Here is a 19,906-nt window from a genome sequence, read left to right as displayed (position 1 = left end):
AGTAGCGTTGTGCCGTGGGTTGTTTGCGTTAAGCAGTGAGGCGGGGGGCTGCTCCCAGCAGGGAGGGTCCTCGGATCCCCTCCGCGCCCCTTTTGTTCGCTGAGCGGAGCGGTCTGGCTCTCCCCAGCGGGACCCGAAGCGAGAAACCCGGGGAGAGGAAAGGAAAGAAGGGAGAAGGGGCACGGAGCAGCTCCGCGGCAGCTCACCCATGACGAGGCAGAGGAAGTCGAGGCAGATGAGCAGGACTTTCTTGCTGCTGCCCTTGGCCGGGTTGTTGTTCAGCGCCGGGCTGCCCCCATTCTTGCTCTCCGGCGCGATCGCCTTGTCGTACTTGTAGCTCTGCATTATCGGGGGCGAACGCCCGAGCCGTGCCGTGCTGTGCCGGGCCGCGCCGAGCCGAGCCCGCACGCGGTGAGCCGGGGAGGTGCTGCCCGCTCTCCCGGCCTCTCCGCTGGGGCACGGGAGGAGAAACGCGGGCGGGGTCTTCCCAACACCGACACCGCGGGAGGGAAGAAGAAAAAAAAAAAAAAAAAAAAAAAAAAAAAATTTGGAAAAAAAAAAAAAGCTTGAAAAAAAAAAAAAAGTAGCAAAACAAAACCAAAATGAGTAGAAAATCACCAAAAAAAAAAAAAAAAAAAACACACAAAAAAAAAACACAACCAAAACCAAACCAACAACAGCAAATAAAAAAGAAAACAACAACCAGGAGCGGGGAGGGGAAGGGGGAGATTTTGCGGGTGTCCCAAGGCGGTGGAAAAAGTCCTGGAGGAAAAGTCGAGGGGAGGGATAAAAATAGAGAGGAGCGCGGATGGGTTACGCGGAGGTAAAAGGTGCGGAGCGCTGCGCGCTGCCGGGGGCAGGTGGGCTCCGCACTGCGCTGCGCTGCGCTGCGTTGGGGGCTCCCGCCGCGCCCGCCCCGGCCGCTCTGGGAACCACTGGCTTTGGTGCTGCACTTTTATTTCGCGAAGTCCTTTCCACCCCTTAGCAAAAAAAAAAAAAAAAAAAAAAAAAAAAAAGGAAAAAAATGGGGAAAAAAAAAAAACCCAACCCAACAAAACCCAGTCACTTCGCCTCGGATGGGATATCCAAGTAAGCACGGCCCCTTTCCTGCTTCCCTACATCTGACATTTTACATAGATAATTAAGTCCACATTTTTTTCCTGAGGGAAGTTTTTAAAAAAATAAAAGAAGGAGAGAGAGAGAGTCGGGAACTAAAAGTTTTTCGCGGAGCCGAAGGAAGGAGGGAGCCTCTAGCGTCTGTGGAGCGGAAAAGCGCAATAGGAGGGAGAGGGGGAAGGAAAAACAACCAGCTCTGCAAGGGAGGACTCAAAAGGTGATTATGGCGCAAAGTGGTGGCAAATAACTTTTTTTTCCTTCTTTTTCTTGCTTTCCCCCTGTCCTTCAGCTCTGCTCCGTGTGCTGAGATCCTTTTGCAGGGGATGAAGCACCAGGGACCCCAATGCCCATCACAAGGCCTGTTGGGGCTGAAGGATCATGGAATCATTAAGGTTGGAAAAAGGCTGCTAAAGATTAATCCAACCATCACTGGATGGTTTGGTGAAGGCTGAGTACCACCACTGAGTTATAGCAGCCTCGTCCCCCTGCAGCAGCAGCACTACCTTTGTGAAACAAGGGTAATGAGAATGCTAGAAGCAAGGTGAGGGATGATACCTTGGCTAATTGCCCTTTTAGTCTAATTAGAAATTGCCAAAGATGCTAACAATGTGTTTTCCATGAACCTCAGCTGGAGGTGGGTTGGCCATTTTGCCAGCTCCAAGCAGGGATGCAGAGACAGTTGGTAAAGCCTGTGGGTACCCAAGGTTCAGGTCAGCATCTGACCTCTTTTCTTCTCCTTTTGCCACATAGTTCCCCTTTGCATGCTGGGGAACCTGAGGAGCTGCAAGCTGAACCTTGCTGAGGGCAGGTTTTCCAGGAATCTGTTTAGACACATTCCCGGGCACATTTGGGCCAACATGGGAGGAAGAAAGCAAAGAGGCTGTTTTAATATTTTACTTGTATATGTGCGGTGTAAAATAGAAAGGGCAAAGCAGACCTTGGGTTTTTGTCCAATTCTTTCATCACGGTGCCATCAGGTGCCATCTCCCACATTGCTCTCGAGAAGGCAGCTCTCTCTTTCGTGCCACCTCACAGTAAAACCATCAGTTTTCACCCCAAATCATTCCCTGTGGCAATGATCACCAAAATGTGGCCCTGGCCAAGGGCATGTCTCAAGGTCTCTCTCTCCTTCTCATTCCTGCAGCAGAAACATGGGTGCCAAATTTAGGCTCTCCAGCTGCCTGGAGCGAATGGAAAGAATCCTCACGTGGGAATTATGCCCTGCTCAGGGTTGGCCCCAATGCCCAGCCCTGCTCCCCTCCCCATGGTCAGCACCAACCTGCCCCAAGGAGCTCAGAGCTCCTAGCACTGGCTGCAGCCACCCCAGATCTGCTGATGGAAAACGATCCCTATTGAAATCCCTTGGGTTAAACTCAATTTTAAAGTGAAGAGAAAGAGGAATAATAATAATAATAATAATAATTGTTATTATTATTATTATAAAGACCTGTCGTTGTAACAGTAAATGAAAAAAAAAGGAGCCTTTATTGTACTTGAAGGGAAAGTGGGAGTTACTGAAATTAAAGTTTTATATTTGCATTTACAAGGCTCCTTAGGCTACTAATGTTTGTGTTTTCATAACAAAAAGATTGTGCTGTTAATTGATGCAAGCAATGGTGCACAAATAAGTCCCAATCTTGGATGATTTCTTAAGGGAACAGCCACTACAATTCCCCATTGTCAAGCGTGAACTGAGCAAGTCATCTGTGCCAAAAAGCAGCTTCTGTGCCTGGGTCAATAAAATGCAAGAGATTCATTGGTAATACTTAATTGTTTATTCATAAATGCAATTATTGAATACACCACGCACCAGCCTCCCTTTTAGGGCTCAGCTTTTCCTCTCAATCTTATTCTGCATTCTCACTGTGGACCGTTTCTTTTTTTTTTCCTTCTACAGATCAACCAAAGCCATTGCATTTCTGTTATCAGTGCATTTTGCCCTACGTTATTGGAGATCTCCCAAGATCTTCACCATCTTCCAATCTGAGCTGGACCAAACTGCCAGGGAATGAGGAATGCAGCACTGGGACAATCTATTAGAAGATAAAGCGTCTGCAGTAAAACTTGTTCTTGCTCACATTTGTGCCTCTATTGCAATGTTTCACAACCCAACAATATTAGAACAGAAATTGTGTTTTATTCAGCCAGTCAGGACATTTTAAGAGAATAAGCTTCGCTAAGACCAGTCTTGTAGTACAAAGTAGAGCAGGAATGGGATGCTTGTATCCCTCGTATCTCAGGACATGACTTCAGCCACCCCGTAGAAATCTGCTCATTGCGTGGCAATAATTTAGAAGTGAGAGCAGCTCTTCCTCATAATCACTTGTCATGATTCAGGTCAAAAGGTCACGCTTCTGAAAGAAAAAAAAATAAAAATGAAGAAGTCAAAAAGTTCCTGGTTTTATTTTTTTCTTCTGTAGAATGTGTCGGAGGGATGTGCCAGCAGGACCTGGTTTGGGAACAGAAACTCCAGTGACAGCTGGTGCTCTCAGCTGGTGCCTGGGGTATTTTGGGGACTGTGCTGGCAGATTTGGGGAATTCCTCTCATCTTGCCCCAGGTGCAATGGGCAAAGTGAAGTTGCAGAGTGGCTGGATGTTTGGCACCTGGATGGTTGCATGTTTACTGCTGCCTCCTCACATCTACAGAGGGGTTTTATATAGGAAACTCCTTTGCTTTTCCATCAAGGGGACAATGTGACAGCAGGGAAGGACCAGGTGCTGCCTATATTTCAGAGTCATTCATATCTATGTCTATGGGAGACCTAAAATAAGAAAACAAACTATGCTGTTTGCTGACATATCCATCCATTACTGAGATTGTTCCCTACCAAATGGGGAAATCAGAGCAAAGTTGCGTGCTGCCCATCAGGTGGCCAGAGCTGGAGTCACAAGGCTGAAATACCAGCACTCTTCTGGGAAGCCCAGAGCTGAACCAATGCTACCCTGCCCAGGGGTATTTTTAGCACCATCAGCTGCTGCTCTCCTGCAGAACATCAGCAGAGGGGTTGAGCAGCACGGAGGGATGTGGGGCATTGCCAACCCTGGCCTTTGTGGCTTTTAGGGTTTCCTTGCACCCACTGGTGCCTCATCATCCAACCTGCACAATGGTGGCTGCCCTGGTAGGAAATGTTTGCCAAGGTTGGGCTTGGGTCTGTCCCTGCAGTAAGGGAGCTACATAGATAGAAGAGGGATCCATAAGGAGCCTAATTCTGCATGGGCAGAGTCTGGTGGGCATTCTTGGTGGGCATAGTGGGGATGGCTCTTGCTGGTCTTGGTGGTCTTTTCCAACCTTAACGATTCTATGATACTGTAAGCCTAAGCCTCATAAGTACCCAGTGAATTTCTTCTAAAAAATTAGCTGATAAATGTCATCTTAATGTAGGATTTTCTGCCATTCGGGAAATTGGGCATGCAGATTTGTGCAGGCCAGGAGGGTCAGCCCTCAAAAACGTGTCCTGCTGACCCACAGGGTAGATCAGCGGTCAGGGAACAGTTCCTGGCATCCCAATCACCAGCGTCAGATGCATTTGATTTGCCAACCAACCTAAAGTCCAGCCTGTGTTGCAACCAGCTCTTGTCCTGCCGCCAAGTTTCACAATCTTGGTGTTTCTCCTTAATTTAATTGAGTTCCCATCATCTTGATGTGCTGTGATTACAGGATTCCAGCGCTGTTCAAAGAAATAAATACAAAAGACACGGTTAGAAGGAAAAGGAAAAAAAAAAAAGCCTCAAAAACTCATTCAAAAATGCACAAAGTGGAGGAAAGGACGCCGGGTTATTTCACTCGAAGGTGTGGCAAAGACCACAGGAACCCGATTTGGGATGAGGAGCCCCTGGACCAGCATCTCTCTGAGGCTGCGGGTTTCTCGTCCTCAAAAAGGAGACGAACAGCACCATCTGCTGACCTCCGACGGCATCTGCCCTATAGACATCAGCACAGCCATCCCATAGCACCCAGAGCCGTGTTCAGGGATCAACCCGAGCCATCCTGCGCGGCGAAATTAAAGCAGCGCTTAATTACGGAATACACGCGTTAATTACGACGAGAGCTCAGTCCTGAATAATACTCACTCCCCCCCCAGCTGGTGGCATGTAAAGGGAGTTCAGTGTAACAGCATTTTCACATATTTCCCTCCGTTCCTTTCATGTGTTTATTAGCAGAGCCTTAAAGAGCTGCCTGTATAATTCACCTTTATGTGCAATTCCTATCCAGGAAGGCATTTTCACAGTCAGCAACAGCTAATGAAAGGGGTGGCACATCACTGTGCAGCTCCAGCCCCTCTAAAACCCAGCTCTGTGCTCCACGCTGGCCACCTCCCAGCAGTTTGTTTGAAAGTCAAGAATGTGCCATGTTTTACTGACGCTTCGGGGTCAGGATCTCAATGAAAGCCCCGTTATAAGCAGCAGCCTCAGAGGAAAGGTCTCCACTCCAGACTGCAGCCCTGAACTGTTTACCAGTTACCTGGCAGTAGTTAACACGTTGGGAATGTCTCCACTGGATGTTGCCCAGGTGTTTGTTGCAGGATGCAAATGTGTTCGTGGTTTATGATGTAAACAGGTAGATCTACATTTTTTTTCAGCCTGGTTTGATTTCTGGTCACAAACCTTCTAAATAACCCACTTGAAAGTGCTCAGCATCCATCTGAAAGGAGAAGAAAAAAAAAAGGCATGTATTTTTTTCCATGTCTAGATCTAACCAATTTTTGGTCCCCACGATAGCTTTCAGCAGAAGGTGTTGAAGCATAGAATCATAGAATGGCTTGGGTTGAAATGAGCCCCAAATTTTGTCAAGTTCCAACCCTCCTTCCACAGGCAGAGCCATCAACCTCCAGGTTGGTCCCAGACCAGGTTGCAGAGGATCCCATCCAACCTGGCCTTCAACACCTCCAGGGATGGAGCATCCACATCCTCTCTGAGCAGCCTGAACTGTTGAGCTCCTGTTCATCCAAAGCAGAACACATGCACAGAGCAGTGCTGGGGTTCATCAGTTCCTACAGCAGTCCTATGTTGTAGGGCTGTGTATCGTGAGGATGGAGACATGTTGGGCAGAGCTTCCACTGCAGTCCCTCTCTCTGCTGCCCCACGAGTTGCGAAGGCCAGGCCAGATATTTGGATACAATGCACAAATCCCTTGGCTTATCTGCTTGCCAGTCTCTATCACGATAATTCATTCAATAATTGTTCATTGTTAGGTAACCCCCTCCCTCTGGGCTGCAAGCCTCGTGCCGAGCCTTGGATGGGCACAGTGCACACAAAGCCAGCAACCTTCAAAGCCTGCTCTTTGCTCCCATTTATCTTATCTAACACTCCACTGAAGTATGGATTTACATAATACATACCTAATATATTAATGTTCCTATTCATCAAGAGGATCTCAGTCCTGTTTTCTTTGAAAGCCTCGCCAGTAATGACCAAACTCCTTACAATAGAAGATTGTTTTATACCTCTGAAAAGGATTTTCTCCCCTATTTGTTTTCTGCATACTTTCACTGGGGTTGTTTGATACTACGATAAGAGCTCAGCCCAAAAACTGGGAGTGGTGGCATCCACACTTTGGGTTTGCATCACATTACAAAATGACAGCACTCACATTACTCATTCAAGGTGAACCATTTGGTCCACACTCTCTGTTGACAACATCTTCCCAAATTATCCAGCAGTACAGCCTCCAAGCTGCCAATGGTCAACGTCCATTTTTCACACATGAATGTGGTTAAATGCCCTTTTTACAACCCTTCCCTCTCGCTTCACTTTTCTGTGTAACTTTAACTTTACTTTGGACACTGGATTTCAAAAGGCTGAATCACAGAATTGTAGAACCATTCAGGTTGGAAAAGGCCTCTGAGATCCCCAAGCCCAACCCAAACCCCAAGCCCACTGACTACGTCCCTCAGTGCCACATCCCCACAGTTCTTGGACACCTCCAGGAATGGTGAGTCCACCACCTCCCTGGGCAGCCTGGTAAGAGGAAATGCATACAAAGAGGAAACAGCACTGGAAGAAGTTATGTTAAGGTATGGTATGGACCTAAATGCAGCCCAAATGACTGTACAAAGGCATGCAGGCTGCCTGCACACCACATCATCAAACCACTAAAGGATGTTGCTCTGTTTTCTCTATAAAGCCATGCAGATTCACTGCAATATATATCTACTCTATCTTTTGCTCTTTTTTTTTTTTTTTGGAAGAGCTAAGGAAATATTTGCTTTTATATGGATGTTCGGGTGTAAGTCTTCTAGCCAAAGGCACACAAAGAAAAATGAGGAGTAAATTACCCATTTTATTTTAAATAGTGATAATGATCGCATGTTGGAACAAACTGTTGGGTTAGTGGTTGATCTTTCTGCTTTCATATCATGCCTGAATGCCTTTCTGAAAGATAGCTAAACACAAAGTATTGGGCTCAGTACAGAAGGGGATGAAGTTAGGTGGATGAGCTATCCAGAGACCCAGACTATGGCATTAATGGTCTCTTCTGATCTCCGAAATCTGCAAATTTACTCTGAACCAGAGATTATGAAACAGCAAAGAATAAATCCCTTTAAAATTGCTAGTAAATGTCAGGAAATACACTTTAAACACACAAAGACGCAGAGTCGCTGACGGTCGTTGCACAACAGATCACAGATAGCTTGTGTGCTCTGTCACAGGCCACTTTATCTCCCTTATCCAGCCCTGCCAACACCAAACAGTAAATGTCAAAACCCTTCTCTTTCAAAACCCTGGGATTGTTTCGAAATACTGAGATCCAGCAGTGAAAGAAGCTGATCCCCTCAGCTCCTGATAGAGGACCTTGGAAAGAAGGCATGATCTCTTCTTCCCCCTTCTTGATCCATATCTGGTCATGTTTCCAACACTCAGACAGCTATCGTATGGCTATCCCAAATTGGCTTTCATGTCTCATATGAAGGAAACAGAAAAGAGTGCCGATGAGCACCGGAGTTAAACTCACATGAAAAATAATTCCATAAAAGGGGAATCCTGCAGCTTAAAATAGCCTGGCACTGGGCTGTAACAAGAGACTTTTTGCTGATGCCAGCCAGGGAGCACGATTCTACGATACTGTAAGTCTAAGCCTCATAAATACCCAGTTAATTTCTTTAAAAAAACACAACACGACTGCCCACCCTCACCAGATCTCAGCTGGAAAAAGCAGAGCCACCTCCACCGTGACTGATTGGACAAAGAAAGCAATAAACAGCACCGTGCTTCAGAAGCTTCATGGTCTTTAGAAATTAAAGCTGGCTGGAGCTCTGGCAGCCAAAAGGCTATTATTACTGTGCCTTCTTGTGTAGATATGATCTAAAGAAAAACACACATCTAGGTCTAACAATAATAAATAGTAAAGCTATTCATACAGCCCACTGCTTACACGATGGCAATTTTGCCATAATTGTAGGTAAAAGGAACAGGCACACAAACAGGAGTCTGTAGTAACTCAGCATTACCTGGTGCTTGGGAGCAGCTATTTCTTCTAGGTACATACCTTTGAGGAAGAAAACTATTTCAAACTCTGAAGGAACATCAGCAAAGCTCCCCCGCATCCTCAGAGCTGTATTCACACCAGAAAAATAAATAAAAGCAGGAGTTAATTCCCTCACAAGGGGTTGTTTTCCAGCAGCATTTCCAGTCACCTGCAGCCATCCCCAGCCTGCACACCTCAGGGGACACCAAGGGGTGGCAGATGAAAAGACAGCAGTGCAAGCAGCATGTGGTGTTCAAGCAGCTTGGAGGCTGGCAGCATTCAGTGGAAAAACAGGCTGCAAGTAAATTCAACCACTGGGGCATCCTCATACCTTGACTTGGGCACAGTGCCTTCACTCTCCATTTCCTTGCCATCATTCCCTATCCCGCGGCCCGCTGCTCAGCTCAGAGGAAAAACCCCTGTGAGATGGCAGAGTGGAAATCATGGGATCATTTAGGTTGGAAAAGACCTTCGAGGTCATCAAGTCCAGCCATCAATTTGACTTATCCTTGTCCCATCACTAAATAGAATCACAGAATCATTCAGGTTGTAGAAATACTTTCTTCATGTATTATGAGAGGTGGTAGATTAGAGACAAAGCAAGCACAGAAGTGCCTGGTACTTGAGAAGCAGAAAAATGACTTGCAACCAGAAGACAAGGAATGAAGAAAGAAAGAAAAAGAAAGGAATTTCGTATGTATTGCAATGTCTTTCTTTTTTTTTTCACTAGAAGCAAGTTCTACTTGTTCCTGCTATTTTTATAGTTTTCTAGTTACATGCCCTCACACAAATGAACCTGGCCATGACTTCCTACGCAGTCTCCATGGGACGAGCATTCCAGCAGTGAGCACAGCATGTGCCAGCCCAAAATGCCCTTCCACCACACAACCTCAATCCTCAAATGCATCACAAGACTTTCTGAGGTTGGACACCTCCCTGTTCCTCCTCCTCACCCCATCCCAGAGCCAAGGACACACATCTCACATCACACCCCTGCTGACCAAGAGCTCAGGTTTGCCTCGCCAGGTCCAGGTCTCAACTCTATCCTACAGTGTAGACATACCCTTAGGGCATGTCTGCTCACCAGGCTCAGGCAGGGTGCAAGTCAGGTCTAGTTTGGTAGCTGCAGAACAGCATTACGGCACGGAGCAATCTGAATTTGCCTGGGCACTGTGCCACATTAACTTTTTCACAGAAAAGACAAACCAGGCTAAATTTTGCTCTCCTTCCTACCCATTCAAATTTAATTTACTTTAATGGGGAAAGAGATGATCTTAGCAGGCCAGGCTCATCCCTGCTGTGTATTTAAGCCTCGCTGGATGGTGCTGCCTGTGAAATAACCGCAATGACCCCAAACTGGGGGTTGGAGAGGAGGCTGGAGGGCAAACCAAGCCATAATGAAGCAGGGCAGGAAGCTGCACATTCTCCACATGGAGGAGGAAGGTTTGTGTTGGGCTCCCTGAGCAATGCCAAGCTTGAAGCTTCAATAGGTATCTCATTTACACTCTGCTTGGTTTCTTACATACTGTAAGTAGTCCCATTTACACCCTTGCCTCCCCTGCTTCAACACCACTATTCTGCAGGAGAGAAAAGAGATACAAGGAGCCCAAAATGTGTGTCTGGATATAACGTGGGGAGAAAACTGAGCTTCTGCACAGCTGGAGATGATGGCAGATATTGCCCAGTGTCATCCAACACACAAGCAACTAGGCATCCTCCACCTGGGACAAGTAACAGAGTTTAACATAAGATAAACCTATACAATAAGGTACTACGATTTTATGCTGGTTTTGACCTGTCATAGTAAAGCTTGGCTCAAATCGATGAGGTGTTGTTTTAGGATAAAGTGAAATCTCAAAAACAGGAAGGAGCATCGCAGCTCACAGTCCTTTTGTTTCCTTCTGAGACACTTTGCTGCCGCTGCTACACAGCAGCTTAATGGGCTGCCCCTTCCCAGAGCCACATTCCTGCTTTCCCTCCCGGTCCTGCATGCACGACCCTGCCCGGGGTGCCATGGATTTTAGAAGTGCTCAGGTCATGGGTTTTGTCAGAGCGAGCTGGATCCATCTGTAATGCATGACAGCTCATGAATCACTGGGAGACAGGAGCAGAGCAGCTTCCCTTGGATTTGAAATGAGCTCAGTCTTTTTTCTCATAGACCTACTCCATCATTCTCCATTTACAAAAAAAAAAAAAAGAAAAGAAAAGAAAAAGACACACTCTTCATTCTCTCATGTCAGCCAGCAAGCAGAAGCACTACAGAGAACGGCTTCCCTTTCTCTATTAAAAACTGTACGTACATTGTTGTGCACGGTACCATTTGATTTATGTGTTGCTGATAAAACACAGGCTCTGGTGTAACAAATCAATACAACAGTCCCGTTCAAAGCCCTCCCCCTGAGCAAAGAGTTTCTTGATGTTAAATATTTCCTTATCTAATCTTCCATGCTTCAACATTCCTTCATTTAGAAACGTTGATAACTGAAAATGCAGAAGGGGACAATCACAAGGAGAGATTAAAGAATATTAGCAAAATATTTGAAGTAATAGTAGCATTACATGTCAGAAAACAATGTTGGTGCCCTTATTAACCAAATGCTGTGCATAGTGCTGAGGGATCCCAAGCCATGGCTCAAAATCCCACTGTTTGGTGCCAGGCAAAGACAAGTGCTGTTTTAAAAAGTGTGCACATTCCATACAGGATAGAAAAGGCAACCTGTCAGAGGTTTGCAGCTCCAATTTCTTTGTGAAAGATCCTTAAGTTTTCCTTAGTCCTTATCTCAAACTATTGACTCAAAATTTGGAGTTCTCAACTCCAAAAGTTGGTAAAACACTGCATGAATGAAGACTGTAGGAGTTCCACTCTTTCAGCTACTCTGCACTTCGTGGAGAGAGACGTAGATCAGATGATACATCAGTTAGAAATAACTGGGAAGTATGAAGGAATCCTAAGTATAAAGTTTGCAGATTTTTAATCCTGCAATGTCTTCCAATCACGTGTAAGAGATGAGTCTCACTTTGGCCATTGAAAATGGTCTTTGCAGTGTGTTCTGTTTTGGTAGGGTTTTGTTTTGGAAAGCTGATCTAACAGATAGTGCTCTGTTAAAGGCATCACAGCTGGAGTAGAATGGGATTTGAGGGGCTTGACTGAAGATGTACTTTACATGGAGATTGAAGAGCATCCTTCATCATGACCCTATTTAACATGCTGGCTACTACTGACCAAAGAGAGAAATCCAAAGCCTACATGAATACCATAGCTATTCCATGAGACAAGAAAAATACATATGCAATTCAGTATAAAAATCTGGCCATCCCTAGTCATGCTGCACAGCTAAACATGATACGGATCTATTTTTCATTTCTTCCCCTTAGGCACAGTACAGCAAACCAGCTCATTTAAACCACCTGAGGGGAATCATTTTTACAATAGCTACAAGATGCCTTAAATTGCTAAAGTAGCCATTAGACAATGACATCCCGATCCTATCTTAGCTCAGGTCAACTTAGAAAGGAGGAAAAGCAGCATCCATCACATACAGGGAGAACACAATTGAAATGAATACTGCTTCTTAATTAATTCAGAAATCATTGTAGACATATAGTGAAATATCCAGCAAAAACATCCTAGCTCAGCAATGGAACTGTCTGCTTCTCATGCCTTTAAACACAAGAACAAGGGAAAGCTTGACAGCCCAACTGCCTATAAGCATTCCTGAAGAATAAAGGCTGATAAAATATATGGTCAAATAAAGGATAAGAGAGCATGAACTGGAGGACAGAGAACTGCAATGCACCACTGAGAAACTCCATAAAGAAAGCTCCTTAGCATTAGGATGCATGAATTCTACTGAAATAATCCCTCTGCCTTCACCGGCCCTAGCAAATCTTAGGCCTAAAGCAGGATTTGAGACATGCAGGATAAAGGAAAGGTACAGTAAAAGAGGTGAAAAAGATCAGAAACTGCATTTTTTCCTCTATAACCTCTTATATTTTCTAGCTGCACCTCATCAGAGTACATGCTCATACATGGCACAACCTTCAGGAGGTGTGTTTGTAGGTTGTCCTACATGACATGCTGTCAATCATCATACAAATCATTGCTCTCCATTTCTCTCATGCTTGTATTTCAAACCAGACTTTCTCAGCAAAAGCTGCTGTTCAATCTCAAAAAAGGCTAAGTGGTTTTCCAGCTGATCCTTGGCCACAGTTTCTATCTACTCAGCTCAAAATAAGGGCCAAATCCTAGCTTGGCTCCGAGCCGGCTGTTTCAATATTACTCGATAAGTTCCCTTTGTCTGGAAAAACCTTCAGATTTATCTTCCACATTTCCCCCATTCTGAGATAACAGCCAAATAGAAGTGCCTTCGCTGAACATGTGCAGCTCAGATGGTCTCACAATGTAGTGGGGCTCCGTTTCCACAAGACCCAAATTCAGCTGCTGTTTTCCCCTTCTCAGACACTCCTTCGCAGTCCAGCTATGACCATCAGAGATATGTAAGACCCCATTTTGTTGCTGGTGCAGCTTTGCCAGCTCAGTCGCTGGGTCGCAGTGATACATGATTGTGTAATTGGGAAAATCATGAGATTCCACCTCCATCTGCTTATCCCAGATCTTTCCTCTTGACCTAGCAAACTTAGCCAAGATATTTTGATTTCTACTCAAATTGCTTGAGAAAAACTAATGTTATCATGTTGGAACGGGTCTTCAAAGATTTCTGGAAGGATGCAAGTATGGCTCCAACAGCCAGCCAGCCCCAAGGCTCACATTTGAGAGGGTACACTCAGACTGGAAGTGCTTCCCAACAAAGCACAGGGGGGCTGATCCTCAGAAATGATAAAAACAGATTAGGAGTTCTAATCTCTAGGCACCAGAGGGAAAAACTGATGGGGAGGCCAGCTGTGAAAGTGATGTTCATTAGACAATGTGCTAGAATGGGACAAAAATGCTGCTGTAGGGAAAATCAAAGAATCATTAAGGCTAGAAAGCCGACTAAGATCATCCAGTCCAACTGTCCATCAAACCATGTCACTCAATGTAACATCACAGTTTTCTTGAAAACCTCCAGGGATGGTGACTCCATCACTTCCTGCATCATGTGAGCTGGTCAGAAAATATTTTCAGGATCATTATAATATCCTGTTTCTCAAACTGATCCAGACATACTTGATACAGCATACACTGAAGTTCATGGAAAAAAAGAACGTACTGCTTTCAGTATATACTGCAACAAGCTGGAAAACTACATTAATTCTCAAACTTGAAATAAGACATTAGTAAAATTATATTCCTGCTTATAAAAGCAGACTTGCCAAGCAGACTGTACAATTATATTGATGCACTAGCATGCAATAAACCCTAAGTAATACAGTAATATCTTTGCTATACAGTAGTGCTGCTGCTTATGTCTAGCAATCATTAGTGTGTTATGAGGTGGTTACTTAGACACACAAAATGTAGCCGAAAGGTTGTTATTTCTCATAAAAGAGATTTTGGGTTTGTTTGTTTTTAACATGGATGGCCAGATTCAGGTTTATTTTCCCAATATGCTGCTGAGTTATTAAAGAAAGCATTGGCTGGAGTTTAGCTCAGAAGCCTGGGAATCAGGGAAAGCACCCTTTATTATGTGTTATTTGGGGTTTATCTTCTGATCAGTAAAATATGAGTAATGCCCCTTTGGTGAGGCTCTAAATTCATTAAGACTATACACAACAGCAAGACATGCAGGTTGAAGAGGAGTAACTTATGGGTGCTGTAATTTGGAGAACTTACATGCCCTCAACCTGCTTGTAGGGCTTTGGCACGCAGTTGTGTTGCAGCACTGCAAAATGTTATCCCACTTTGGCAGATCTACAGTTACTGCCCCTGTAAAAGGTCTTACATGTTTATGAAAGCAAGACAACCCAAGGCAGCTTACTGTCCATCTGCACCAGTGTAAGCCTGGGCACTGTGGAGCTCCTGTGGAGCAGTCGATGGCTGAGAACTTCTTTCACAATGGCAACTTGTTCACGTACCAAAGCCTTTAGCAATTATTGCCCATCAAAACCTCTAGATAATTACGTCCTTTCCCCAAATGAGTGCAGCAGTTCATTGCTGCCTTGTTAAGCTTGGTGACCTACATGAACAATGCTGCCCAAGCCTCCGACATGCCTCCATCTCACAGACAAAAAAAAGTGCCTGAGTGCCTCGTAATTACCTCCAAGCATCCGTCTGTGGGAGCCTCTGCACAACCACTGCAGACACTGAACTTTTCATCACAGAACATGACCCCACCAGAAAAGCATTGCTGGCATGCAAAGGTGTCAAATGCCGTTTGGATACACTGTGGTCTCTTGGAGGTGGCGTTACTTATTTCTGATCTGGTTGGGATTCAGAATAATCTCTACTGCTTCTGCAAAGAAATCGAGCCATCCTGTTGCCACGTCATACTCATTTATAAGGCAGAGTTGCTGTTTCACCTGTCCTTGTCGAGCATAAGTCTAGGAAGATATGGGAGTGCTGCATCCACTCTGCCTTAATGACCCCACAACCTACATGTAACTAAATTCCCACCCTCATTTTCATGATTCACCTTCACAGTCCCAGTGGGTGAGATTTTGCATTTCCCCAGAGTTTTTCCTCTCACTGCTGGCTGCCTGCAAGGCAAAAATCTGCTTGGCAGGGAAGTACCCAAAATCCCTGTACACAGGGCTGGTCCTTACACAGAATCACCAACTACAAGCACTCCAAATCCTTCTCCCTCAAAAAAACACCGCTTTCCTCCACAGTGTTGTGAGCACACCCACCAGGAGCATCCTCCTGTCCCATGCTTGCCTGGTGACAAATTGCCACCGCTCATCCCTCTCCCCTCTGCAAACTGCAAACTCCCAGCTCCACCAACCCACAGCTGTTACCATGGTTTCCTTTTTCTCTTACTCCTGTGATGCAGTGAAAAATGCTTGCCTAAAACCTCTTAAGATATTCCCATACATGGATTGTGGTCCTGATCTTGTCTTCTCCCTGCTAGTTGATTTATTAGAGCACCAAACCTGGGGCATAGCAATTCCTCAAGAACACCCCCGAATGGTACCTGAAGGGTAAGTCTATATAAAGATTGCAGGGATGGGATTTCACTGCCATAATAACTAGGGAAATGTCAAATCTGGGTACACAATCACATCCAGGCCCTTGTAGATTGAAGTCATCCATCTTTCCTTTTAATAATATTTGAAAGAAGCCACTCAAGCCTCTCCAACCATGATTTCTGATGCAAGAACTCCACGCCGCAGACCAGAAATAGCAGAATTATGAGTGCTAAAAGTGTCTAGTGAGGCTTTTATTTTAATTCATATTTGAGAAAGGTTTCTAGCAGCTGGAGAAAGCAAGAGCTGCATTCATAAAACCCTTGGCTATTTGCCACACAAATGGTGCTTTTAAGGAGCGGGGGGGGGGGGGGAATGTAAGGGGGGGTGTGGAAACACAGAATGTGCCCATTCCACATCAGGAATGCATCTCTCCAATTCATAAATCCTCCCCCTTTCCCCCAGCTGAGTGAAGGAGACCTTTCTCAGTTGGCCACTGAGGTGAGAGAGGGTGAGAGCAATTCTCCGGGCCCAGAAAGAGGCATTTATGGGAAACAACACTTGCATTAAACACACACACAAACAGTGCTATGTGCTGTGGTGTGCAGACAACTGCAAGGACAAACGTCTCCAAGGAGCAGCCAACCCACCATGCCAGCAGCCTGCCACTGTGTGTCATGGCCTTCAAGGAATACCTAAGTTTCAGAGCAGGTCAAAGAGTTTCCAGGCTGAAATACCCACACAGACATAGGCTAGAGTTGTGAGGATGAGGAACTGAAGTGCAAAGATTTATGGCTCCATCCAAAAAGAAATGATCTAGATTTATTTTGAAATTGAAGAGGATGTCTATCCATGACTGGAAATAAAAGGGAACTAGAATTCAGTTCCTCTAACAAGGCTCCATCCCAAGCTGCAGGAGCCAAAGATGCTGCCAGCACTGAGGCACAGGGGAAGACCAACACTTAGAACCATTAAAGTTGGAAAAGACCACCAAAATCATCTAGTCCAATCATCCATCTACCACCAATATTGCCCACGAAACCACGTCCCTAAAGCTTGAGCTGCTCTGAGCTGTGTCAGCCCCAAATGGGGCTGTTTGGGTTAAAAACCAGTTTTCTGACTTCTGGCAGATTCCCAGCTGGGGAGCTTAAAAGTAACAAAAATAAAGCAAAAGCCACCTAAACATTTGGACTTGGCAGCAGCTGAGTGAGAAGCTTGAATCAGGATTTTTTCAGCTCACCTCCATCTCTGCCTCTAATTGCCCGTAGCCCTTAACAGCTTGCCTGGCATCCCAGAGGGGCTGAGCCCAAATCAGGCCCTGGTTGGGATGTGAAGCAGCCACTCGATGAGCTCGAAGCATCCCTCTGCCCCAGGCAGGAACATCTGCACTCCGCAGCCCCATCCAAATAACATTCTGATGCTTCACCAAGCCTCGTTTCAAGCATTTCTTCATTTAATACCATCTGTGTGTGGTTTAATTTTAGCCCTATTCTTGTCCTGGCCATTGTGGACGTGGGGAACATATTGTTTCATCCTGACTGATACAAAGCAAAAATACAAAAAGGCGAGGAGGTAGCAGACTGATTCTGTGAAGCTGTGAATCACAGAACCATGGAATATCCCAAGTTGGAATGGACCCACGGCAGCATTTTATAGTGAGGTCAAAAAAGGGTAGATGGACCATGCAGCCAAATCCTGAGATCTTCCTGAATCAGCCCAGAGAGAATATCCTCACTAGTGCAAACTGAATGGTGCAAAGTAATGGTTAGGACACATTGAGAGCTCCACCTCATCAGCACGCTCTTTCCCAGCTGATTTAATTAGGCAAAGCCAAGAGAAAGTCTGCCAGCTCTTGCAGATTATGCCCTAAAAGAAAACATAGTTGGCAAGGCACTGAGAAATGCTATAAGCAACTGCTTTCCCTCCATGCTTCCAGGATTTGGAACAGTTCTGCCTTCTACTTGTAAAGGAAGGGAGGGAGAGATTGTGATTTCCTCTCCATAGAGGCCAACCCAAATCCATATTGTACTTCGTAGTCATAGATGCAGCATAAAAGCTCAACTCCATGACTTCAGGAGAAGGACTCATGCATGGATCTGCCTTAAAAATGACCCTAAGCCCCCATATAGTCCACCACAGCACATACAAAAAAAAACCAGCTACTGATTGCTATTGACTTCTAGTGGGATGGGGTATCTCATCACTCATCAGACCTCTGAATTAGACTTTTAAGGGCATAAGCAACTTCTTTTCAGCACTTTCCTCTCTAGAAGAGTTCAGTATCTAAAGGGAGTCTACAAACAGGAGGGAAGTCAACTCTTTGAAAGAGTAGATAATAGTGGGACAAGGGGAAGTGGTTTTAAGCTGAGGGAGGGAAGATTTCAATTGGATATCAGGGGAAAGTTCATTACTATGAGAGTGGTGAGGTGCTGGAACAGGCTGCCCAAAGAGATTGAGGATGCCTCGTCCCTGGAAATGTTCGAGGCCAGGTTGGATGGGGCCCTCAGCAGCCTTGTCTGGTATTAAACGTGGAGGTTGGTGGCCCTTCATGCAGCAGGGTGGTTGGAGCTTCATAATCCTTGAGGTCCCTTCCAACCCAAGCCATTCTATGAAAGTGTTTTGTTGGGAATGGCAGAAATATCACACTCATTGCTCAGATGGAGTTTCCATCACACATCCCCAGCGGAGCATCGTATATTGCCGTACCATCCAGATTTCTCTTAATACCAAAAAAAAAAAAGCCATCACAGGCTTTGGGCCCATGTGCACTACATTTTTGGAACATGCTTACATCACAACAAACCAATCACAGGCTTGTTTATGAATAACTAACCTCCAGAAAAGTTCATTTTCAATGCTGCAGTCCAACATCTGCTCTTGGCCAGGGTATGGAGCTTGATAAATAACGTCAGTTACATAACACAAATGGAAATTGCTTGGTTACAAATCTAAAGCCTCTGATGCACGTCGTTCCTGAAACATTCAAAATAAAGCATTTCGCGTGTCACAGTTCACCCACTGCTGCATTATCTCATTAACTATCTCCTCCAAACAGCCCAGGAAATCAAATCCTGCTGAAAATCCACAGATTTAGGGCACTTACAGGGGTTAGATGGCATGGCCCCAAACCTGAGCTCCTGTATAAATAGATGCATGGCATTCCTCATCTTTTTTCAGTCACATTGAGCTGGAAAATGCATCCTGAACCAGAAAGGGCACCATCCTGACCCATTCCTAACTGAGCTGCCCAGTCTACATTTCTTTTCTGCATCATTCACTGAGCAAAGGGAAGAGATCCCTGTCCTGCTCCACAGCCAAATGCAATTTCATGTGATCGACACCAAAAATAAAGATACCACTTCACCAGGCACTGGAGCCTCCATCTCCTAGCAACATTGCCCCTCCCCAGCATCACTCCTGCTGGCGAGCACAGCTCCAGGTGCACAGATGAGATGGGTAGGAACACAGATGTACGTGCACAAAATATATGTGCTCACAGAAATGTACTTAACATCAGAGGAAAATGAAGGAGAAGCCCCCACCTGGGGCACAGGACTCCGTTCCTGCTGCATGCTGGGCTCTTGGCTCACCCACCTGGTGCAACGTCTGCACTGAGCAATGGGATCCTGGAAATGTTAAGCATAGAAAGCATATCCTGTAGAGCACAAGCTTGATTAGTATTAACTCAATATTTCTATTTACCAATGTCTGTGTGTCCAATAGGCTGAATGCTCACAGTGCATCAGTCTGCTCTTGAGATTTAGTCACCAACATTTAGGAAACAAACAAGACGGCAAAGCGGCTCATCACCATCCAGCAGCTCCCGTTCAACATGTGAGCTCAACCACCAAAACAACACCATCCTTGCTCTCACTTATTTGTTGTGGTGCTTCGTTCAGGCAGTCAGGGCTTGCCAAGACTGGAAGCAGAGATCAAACAAACCCCACAAGCTCCTGTGTGCAAAGAGCAGAGAGAGCTGCTGAGATTTTGCTCAGCAGAGGCTTGCACGGATGGACATGCCTGCAGCTGCCTGCAGACCCTGCTGGGTTTTCATCAGCTTTCCAGGAGATAGTGCACTTTAGATAAGGCAGTCATATTGTTATTTGTAACTTCTCTTATGCCTTGGTGCACATCTCTTGCTCTGATGGAGCTGATACGGTTTCACTGCACCACGCATGGTTTTATATCACAGCAACTTTCTTGTTTCTACCCTGAGATTGCTATTTTTATTTATATTAATGGGTTTGTTGAATTAAATTGTCT

The 19,906-nt window shown here is 45.3% G+C and overlaps 1 protein-coding gene and 1 long non-coding RNA gene across 10 annotated transcripts in view; both read right to left on the bottom strand.

Annotated features, from left to right (window-relative positions):
* Window positions 1-553, bottom strand: part of PLPP3 (phospholipid phosphatase 3) — a 67,588-nt gene extending 67,035 nt beyond the window's left edge. For all 4 annotated transcript variants that reach the window (XM_048944045.1, XM_048944046.1, XM_048944047.1 and 1 more), the window contains exon 1: window positions 207-553. In XM_048944045.1, coding sequence (XP_048800002.1) covers window positions 207-345 — 139 coding nt within the window. In that variant the 5' untranslated portion in view covers window positions 346-553. The remainder of the gene's footprint in view (window positions 1-206) is intronic.
* Window positions 554-2,898: 2,345 nt separating this feature from the next.
* Window positions 2,899-19,906, bottom strand: part of LOC125693269 (uncharacterized) — a 23,913-nt gene continuing 6,905 nt past the window's right edge. For 2 of the 6 annotated variants that reach the window (XR_007377029.1, XR_007377028.1), the window contains exons 2-6: window positions 19,186-19,269; window positions 18,477-18,616; window positions 5,579-5,758; window positions 4,661-4,784; window positions 2,899-3,470 (exon numbers count right to left, since the gene is read on the bottom strand). This is a non-coding gene — a long non-coding RNA (uncharacterized LOC125693269). Of the gene's footprint in view, window positions 3,471-4,660; window positions 4,785-5,578; window positions 5,759-18,476; window positions 19,597-19,906 lie in introns of all 6 variants that reach the window. The other 4 variants (XR_007377026.1, XR_007377027.1, XR_007377025.1 and 1 more) reach the window with 3 other exon arrangements.

Source organism: Lagopus muta, chromosome 5 (genome assembly GCF_023343835.1).
Source record: "Lagopus muta isolate bLagMut1 chromosome 5, bLagMut1 primary, whole genome shotgun sequence".
NCBI classification, from domain to species: domain Eukaryota; kingdom Metazoa; phylum Chordata; class Aves; order Galliformes; family Phasianidae; genus Lagopus; species Lagopus muta.
Note: the sequence above shows the minus strand (reverse complement) of the source record. Positions and strands in the feature narration are given on the sequence as shown.